General features: G+C 42.4%; 2 protein-coding genes across 3 annotated transcripts in view; one reads left to right on the plus strand and one right to left on the minus strand.

Annotated features, from left to right (window-relative positions):
- The window catches only part of CIB2 (calcium and integrin binding family member 2), a 37275-nt gene extending 28425 nt beyond the window's left edge, over positions 1 to 8850 (minus strand). Inside the window, exon 1 of one of the 2 annotated variants that reach the window (XM_062501094.1) lies at positions 8760 to 8850. Coding sequence is in view for 1 of the 2 variants with exons in the window: in XM_062501093.1 (XP_062357077.1) it covers positions 3506 to 3556 (51 nt within the window). In the remaining variant the exon portion in view is untranslated. Of the gene's footprint in view, positions 1 to 3505; positions 3557 to 8759 lie in introns of those variants that run through there. The other variant, XM_062501093.1, reaches the window with a different exon arrangement.
- The window catches only part of DNAJA4 (DnaJ heat shock protein family (Hsp40) member A4), a 70487-nt gene that overhangs the window by 2428 nt on the left and 59109 nt on the right, over positions 1 to 8950 (plus strand). The window lies entirely within an intron of this gene.

The raw sequence follows: 8950 nt of genomic DNA on the forward strand, positions 1-8950 counted from the left end.
ATTTAAAACCTCGATTTTAAAATGTTCTTTTATTGCAATGAAACTCATCTTTCCTGCCTATCAATAATTCTTTTCCTTCACCAGGTCTTCATTAGATTTCACATTTTCTGTACAAAAAAACCCTCAACAACCAAAACATACATTCACAAAAATGCCCTAAAAACCACAACCAGAACTCTAATGGAATAGGAATCATACATGTCCAGTAAAATTCCTTTTCTTACAAGGCCAGTATTTTAAATGACATGAATCTCTAAGAGCAACCCAGTGCTAGCAAAAGCCTAATCTGCAAAACATTTCACTAAATCTTATGAAAATATGAAGAGCTACCAACAAGAAAACTATCATCATAACAGGTGATGTGATTTAACAGCATGTGTTAGGACAACATGTGAGACTGGAAAGCTGCAAATCTCCTTTCTTTACTTTGCCTCTACCTACCTGAATTTAAAAAAAAAAAAGGCAGCTGAATGGTTTAGTACTATCAAGTTATATTACAAGTCTTTTGTACAAACAGTTTTAACTGGCTACCCATCACCAGTCTTAATGAAGAGCATTTTAAAAACCTGTCTATTGAAAACACTGAGGTCATCCTATGGGTGACCACATTTACAATTCTTTCAAAGTTAAAAGTTCTGGTAAAAATTGGCTCTTCAATATGACAATTTACATGCAAAAAGGTGCATATGTAGGCTTGTCAAAAAGTTTTAGAAAAATCAAACAATTTAATTTATTTCATAAATATCACACTAATGATATGAGAAATATTTATATATCCTAGCTCTTCAAGCAGATGATTTTTCTGCAGCTTAATCTTCACTCTCTATAGCCAAAGCCACTTGAATAGGTTTCACCATACTTCAAGCACATGATCTTCTCACTTTTTCATCTCATAGTGTCTTTTATAGAACAAGCATGTAAAACTCAATGAATTTTTAAAAAATTCTAAAAAATTTCCTCCTGAAACAATATTAAGTGCTATAAGCTTAAAGAAATTTGCACAAAAGACAGAAATAATAGAAGTTACAATCAGATAATACATGTCCAGAAATATATTTCAATAAAGAAATGATGAGTGTAACCATGAGTGAGGTGAGTGAGGTTTTGAACAGTCTCCCAGTACGAACTGGGAGGAAGTTAAAAAAAAACAAACCATACAAAAAAAATGACAACAACAACAACAACAAAAAACAAACAACCTCCCCCACACACACACACACACAGAAGAAGATATATTTTACAAAAAAGATTGACACTTTTGCTTCTCAATGCTGATACTATTAATACTGTACCATGGACTACTTGTAGTAGTTACTTGTAAGAAGTACAGTACTAACTCACAGAAATTCACAAGAAACTGCTTTAAGAAATAATAATTTTTAAAAAGCAAACCTCAATGATTGATTTATAAAAGCAATTTGTATGTAGATATCCTCCTGGGGTACAGATGTGCACAAAAGACTGTTGCAAAGTGGACTGTGGTACAGTGTTTTACTTTGGCCCACAGTTTAGAGGCCCTGGTAAATCAGCTGCTGACTCAAGACATGAAAAACCTGCACTAAAAAAATGATGGAAATATTGCCCCGCTCTTCCCTTTTCTATTCTGATGAAATCCCACAAATGAGAAGCAGGCAGGTAAGACAACAAACTCCAAGTCAAACAGCCCCAGCTGTATTACACAAACTGCTTTCTCCCCCAGGATGCCATGGAGAGGCAAGAGGTCTCTGTGTGGGTGGCTCCAGCAGTCAGCCCAGGCTCTTGTCTAAAAGACTCAAGAGGGATGCAAAACTAATGGATCAGAGGCAAATTACCATCAAAATTATGCCTTCATCTGAATCTTCACAGCACGAGGCTAATGCTCCTTCCTGACAAGTTCTGCAGGTCAGTTCTTGTCCTGAAACCTGTTTTTATGGTACTTGCCGAACATAACAATGCTACTAGTCAAAAGCTGTCCAGCTCTGCACTAATGAACTGCAAGTCTGCCTGTAACAGAGAAACCCCAAAGACAACTCAATGCACTGGGCCCAACTCCTGGCAGGCTCCAAGATCAATTACCCAGCATTATGAAAGGCAGGGGCTGCAAAAGCCATTAGAGTGAGGCCATTTCTGCATGAAGAACACTGAATTAGGGATGACATTTCAGCTCTTGCATTTGCCAGTTATGTCAAGAAGATAACATTAATTACATTTTGATTTTGTTTGGTTCCACTGTAGTTGTGCTCTGTTCTACGTTCTGTTCTGTGTTCACTTTTATTGTTAGTAGGAAGACAGACACTGGTGTTTTTCAGATCTTTGATTTCTCTCTTGCCTATCCAGCAGGGAAGAAAAAGCTTTTCTGGATCTTGGACTGCTAAGTCTAAGATCATTAACTTAGATTAATACATTACAGACGGGTGATGAGAAGCGTGACAAAATGGAAATTAAGAAGGTCCATTGTCACATTTCCCACAATGACCAAAAAAACACTAGGTATTTACAAAAGCATTTCATTTATGCCTTACTTTCAGCGTGTGATAACGGTTGAAAGCATTTTAGCATATATACTGGGTCTCACTCTGTGGCTTAGTATTTACACCTGTGACAAGTCCATGTTAGCAGTGACTTGAAACAAAATTAGTAAGCAAAATACCAGTTTCTACTTCAATGGGTTTAATCAAAGATCACAAAGGTAAAATGCTATTAAGTTACCCAGACCCTTACGGGTATCTGTATTTGTCCCTTGGTTATCACAAGATAAACTAAATCTTGATTTTCTGTGCTGCTAATTTAATATTTATCACTTCATGTAGGAGAACAGAGCTATGCAGCCAGCCCTGGCTGCCTCTCTCAATAAGCAGTCAGCTGCCTCCCTGTTTAGCACACTTCTACTCAATGCTTTGCCTCACTGTATTTTCAGAAACTTGTTCAAGACAAGTACAGACAGCTTCCTGCAATCCATTACAGTGAGATTTGCAGAGTGCTGAAACATGACTAAAAACTGGGATTTTTTTTACCCTATTTAAAAGTAGTTGATGCAATGTTAAATAAATAAATACCAAGTTATCCCTGATATAAAATGCATGCTTACTTACAATTAGTTAAGAAACTGCTTTCCAGGAGTGGATGCAAGCATAACAATACCTATTCAGGGATTACATCAAGGATATTTCTATGACTTATCCTTAGGAGAAGTGAATTCAGACAAGATCTGTTTTTTCCCTTTCTGTAGATATCAGGGAGAGAAGGTGCTACACTTTTGTGAAGCTAGTCACAATCTTTATAGTGACACTGAAGATATGACTCTTCTCCCTCTATAAAGAGAGGGAATTAAATGAGTATATTCAATGACCCAGCCTTAGAATACTATTACAGCTGCTGGAAGGAACAGTAGAATATACACATGCAGGTTATAAATAAAGTTTTCAATTATAGTGGAAGAAAACGCACTCCCCAAACCAAACACCCAATTTATAAACAGATGTAGATTACTCCCTCCCATCCCCTAATGCAAACCAAGATATCTTACCTGGTAAGCATCTAGCTGTTCATCAGTAAATATCGTTTGCTTATTACCCATCTTAAATGAGGAATTCTACCTCTCTGCAAATGCATCCCATCAGAAGTAGCTGGATTCCTCTGTATTGTAGGCATTTAGAGCACGTATACCCCGTCAATGTGCCGAAAAAATCCCAGAGCCCGCATTGAACTGGCTTGGACCGCACCTGCCCAGTGAGGAAAGACACAGTCCGGGAAATCTTTGCAAAGGCTTGACCGGAGTGTGCCAGGAAGGAAACTGTTAAAATCGCAGGTGTCGTGCAAAAGCAGGGATACCAATCTGCACCTTTTCAGAAGCTTTTTTAAGACGCATGCGGAGCTTTTATAACCCAAACCGCGAGCAGGCGCTCCCTGCAGACCGCAGCTCTCTTTTGCTTTGGGGTCTCACTCAGGGCGCCCCTCACGGCCCCTGCAGCTTTTGGAGCAGCTCTGCGTCAGGCGGCGGCGCTGGACACCGCAGCTGTGCTCCAGACACCCCGGGCAGGCTGGGAGCGAGCAGAGCACGGGCACCAAGCACAGAGCCCAGCCGTGCTCCAGACACCCCGGGCAGGCTGGGAGCGAGCAGAGCACGGGCACCAAGCACAGAGCCCAGCCGTGCTCCAGACACCCCGGGCACCAAGCACAGAGCCCAGCCGTGCTCCAGACACCCCGGGCACCAAGCACAGAGCCCAGCCGTGCTCCAGACACCCCGGGCACCAAGCACAGAGCCCAGCCGTGCTCCAGACACCCCGGGCACCAAGCACAGAGCCCAGCCGTGCTCCAGACACCCCGGGCACCAAGCACAGAGCCCAGCCGTGCTCCAGACACCCCGGGCACCAAGCACAGAGCCCAGCCGGGCTCCAGACACCCCGGGCACCAAGCACAGAGCCCAGCCGTGCTCCAGACACCCCGGGCAGGCTGGGAGCGAGCGGGGACAGCACGGGCACCAAGCACAGAGCCCAGGGCTCTGGGAGCTGCCCTGCCCTGCCCCGGGCTGCCCGGCTGGTGCAGCTGCCCGGCCCCGCTCCGCTCCGGCACCAGGAGCTCCGCAGGAAATGCTCGTGTCCGCACCCGTGCCCAACGAGGATGCGAGTTCACCACCAAACGTACCAAACTGCCGGGTGCAGCACTGAACGCACTCCTTCGCACATGAACTCAATTTTCCAAAGTCAACAAGATGAAAGCAGTTTGACAGACGCTAACTTGCCTCCTTAGGCTCAAGCAAGCGCAGCTTTCCGGGGAGGGAAAAGCCGCTCCCGCAGCCCAAAGCAAAAGCAGAAAGCGCCAGTAGAGGGCTCACAGGGCGCTTTAGCGCACCACAGCCCTACTGACGGGAAAATAAAATAAAATAAAAGCGCATCCAAGAGAAGCAGACAGACAGAATCATATTATTTAACATCTACAGAAGGATCAGCTCTTACAACAGCAGCGTGAAGTAGACTGAATGAGAATGTGTGGCAACGGGAAAGAAGGACCCTTTATAACCTCACTTTCCATTCAAGCACATGGGAACAGAGGAGTGTAAAATTCCCAATTTCTTCATTTGCAGTTTGCCAATGGTCATTATTTCGTCATCAAAATAGCAATTTTAATAAAAATACTTGGAGAATTATCTTGTGCTTTTCCCTATAGCTTCTAATGATCCTGGCCCGATAGCAGGATTGGATAATAGCAGTTCACTTTACCTTGGCATCTAACAACAAAGAACAAGCATTTTGAAAGTAATAGTGAAAGCAAATATATTGTATACATGGTAAAAATATCCTATGAAGGGTGTTGGATATGTAGTAAAAACATTCCACAAACTGCTGAACCACAGACTGTTGTAAGAGATGGCTTATTCAAATTACAACATTTAGAAATGCAGGTTTGATTAGCTACAAACCAGCACTGCCCTGAGCTACAAAAATTACAAAGTATATCCCATACACAAAACATATGCCTTGGCATGAGAATGTAGGCAACAAGGCTTACTAGCAATAAGCAAACATCAGAATTGTAACATCAAAGAATAGAGCATATTGCAGCATGGTTTCAGAATAAGAGGGAAGAAGCTACAATAGTAAGGAAAATACAAACTGAATTATTTATCATCAGACCAAGAGCACAGCAAGCATCTGTTCAAATATCATACAGTGGTACTGACTGTTAGGTGGCCAAACTAATCTCTGTTTTTTCAGCCACTAGTGGGTTTTTTTTGTTTGTTTTTTTGCTTTGCCCTGGTGTGCATTGGCATTGGATTCCTATTATGTTCTAAAAAAGTTCTCCACAGGTAAGTCAGAACATTAAAAACATTTTTTTTAAATCTGCAAAATACAGTATTTCATTTTTTTAAATCAAAAAACAACAATCTCTAAGGGCCCCTTGAGACTAACTTGCACTGTTCTGAAAGTTCTTACCTATCCTCAACTCTGAGTGAGCTCCATCATTGGCGGATGGCTAATATCTCTGATCTGTTGCTACTAAAATTCAAGAGACAACAGCTGCTCTCAACCAGACCAGGCCAATACTTAGGCAAGCAATTTGCATGAAATGGCATTCCATTCACAGCCACCTACTTCAAGCTGCCCATCTATGCAAATCAGATTAAATATAAATGGCCAAATTACCTCTAATGTCATTATACAGAAGTTAATTGACAGCAGGGGTGGATTAGGCTGTATCTTTTAATCTAGTGACTCTATGCTTAACAGCACTCTTACAGTGAAAAGCTGATATCCCATCCCTACGTTTTCCACCTGCTTTTGGACCCCTGGCTGCTTGCCCTGTACCCTAGATGACACACCCATCAGAAAGTCTCTATCTTTTGAATCAAAATAACAGCAGTGAAACAGCAGCAGAGCTTACTGGAAAGCATTAACCGGGTAAGGCTGACTTTGGTTGCAGTGAAGGCCAGAGGGTTCAGGTGTAACTCCTGAGGCTTACACCGTACCCAGCTCACTGTTCTCAAGCATATCACAGTGGTAACTACATTTCAATGCACAATTATCTTGCTGTGCTAATTTGGTATAATTTAATGACAGGATAATGCACAAAATCTTTTTCACTCCTATTTGTATATGTCAAAGTTCAGCCGATCTTCCAGTTTACCCTTCTGGACTTCTTCTATCTGTTCATATTTATCAAAGATTATTTTATTTGCCAGTTGGGTGTTAAGCAAACTTACTGCCAGTATGTTGCTGCAACAAATCAATACTTTTCAATGTGCACAGCAAGAACTGACCTTAAATACTACTAGTGCCACCACACTTCCCTGCATTTTCAGTTTTTAAAAACTGTTTTCCAAATCAAGTCGTTGTAAGCTATTAGAAATAGATTAAAAATTTCTTGCAATCATTGCAGACTAAGTTTAGTAAGGAGGACAGTATATATTGAATAGCCTTGCCATTTCACTGCCTGTTATTCCAGATAATGGTTCAATAGCCCCTGTTCATCTGCTCTAGAAGTTTAGATCCCAGAGCAGGAAATGCACTGTGACTCACTCACCCCGTGCAGGATTTGACAGCAGGATGGCTGTCCAGCTGCAATGGCCTCACCTGAGCACAGCTGCAGGGCTCTGCTCCCACAGCCATGGCTCGGGCACTGGGACACACCAGGCTGGCAGCTCCACACAGCCTTGCTGCAAGTTCCTCTGCTCTGAAGCACTGCAAGCTCTGGCTGTCACCAGGTGACTGCTCTGATTTATTAGGGCAGATGTAAGTTCAACAGGGCAGAGCACCCTAAATTACCTCTGTAAATTCTGCAGTGAGAATGCAAAGGTGGTTTAAGTATAGACTCTTAGCCCTCATCAAAGGAGGATCAAGCCACTCTGAACAGACCACTTTGCCACAAGAGGATCCACACGGAGCTTTAACAATCACATTGCACATCTGATGCTTCCACATTTGGTTTGCTACAGCTTTTAGTAGGGGAAAGAAGAACCTAAGAAATGTCATGCCCGTGACACCAAGTATTCCAATAGCTTCCCTCTCACACAGATGTTTCATTGCAGAATTAACTGTTCGTGAAGAGTTACTCTGTTAGCAAAAAGAGCAGCTCTGATTCAGAGAGGCTGCCTGTACATTTATTCTGTTGGTACCTTGCACAAGTCCTTAGGGCCCAGGGCTACTGCAGGAGTAATTGTGATCACTATGTGCAATGGAAGAAGTTCTATCCTACACTGATGCTGTAAAAATCCCCCCTGAATTTTTGGGACTTGGTTCATTTACTGGAAAGCTATTCAAAATTCTGTTTACATACAGATAAAGAAGAAATAATAACATTCACCTAATACAGCTGCTGTGGAGCTTAAAAAAAAATTCCTTAAAGATGCTACAGAGCTACAAAACATTACAATTGCACAAACTATAAATAAAAAAAATGAACTGTAAATACACAGTTATGAAAACCCCAAATATGTGAAAAATGTCAATTTTTGCTACCGCAACACTTAAAAAAGTTTTTTTCCAACATGTGATAGATAGGAGGATGCTCAGACCTCACTAAATTTGTCTGGAAGTGATGTCATGTGAGAGAAGGCTTCATAGTCCTGAGCCCTGCCTGAGGGATGAGTAAACAGCTTGAGAAACATGCCGAACCAGGGAGAGCTGCTGGCTTCACTATGAGGAGCAGGAACTTTCTAGGGAGTTTTAATGCTAAAGAAAATAAACAGAAAGGAAAACCTTGTGTGAAAATGTGTTGGTTTTATGATCTTACCTATCTAGCTTAAAAAATACACTATGTTGGAAAAGGGAGGTTTCTGAGTGCATTTTGTTAAGCCTAATTTATCCGCAATAAATATAAATTACTTTTTTTGTTTTTGTTTAAAAATGTTTTCTATAAGACAATGTGTCAGGGACAAAATAATAATGCTAATAATAAAAAGTCATGGTTGTCTTAGCAGGCTAAATGTAATGTAATGGATTTCCCCTAAGGGAGTCTCAATAGGGGATCACTAGGGGAAAGACAGTATTGCTGTCTGCACACAGGCATCATTTTCTTAGGTAAAATAACTGCTCATGGGTTTATTATTGTCTCGTGCAGCCCTTCTCAGAACACATCCAAACCAGCCACTGTTAATGCCTTATTACTGTAGCATTATTATGGTAACACCCACAAGACACAAACAAATGGGCGCTGAAAACAGAAAATATCTCCACGCTATCTCTCCTCCCCCAATTTACAATCCAAGTGCAACCTAACAATGTAGATGCAGATACAGTCTCACACACAAGAAAACAACATGAATATATTTGTTAACTACGTACGTAGTTAGCAGAAGAAAGCCGGGCCGAGGGCCGGGGAAGGCGCTCCCCAGGGAGCAGCGGACGGGAACCGAAGCGCCGCGGGCGCTGTCGCAGCGCCAGTCCCGGGGCGGGGCCTCGCGGGCGGGGCGGGGCGGGGCGGGGCCGCCTCTCCCCGCGCGCCGGTTCCGGTTTAGCGGCGGGCGCGGAGCTCT

This window comes from Cinclus cinclus, chromosome 13 (assembly GCF_963662255.1).
Source record: "Cinclus cinclus chromosome 13, bCinCin1.1, whole genome shotgun sequence".
Taxonomy (NCBI): Eukaryota; Metazoa; Chordata; class Aves; order Passeriformes; family Cinclidae; genus Cinclus; species Cinclus cinclus.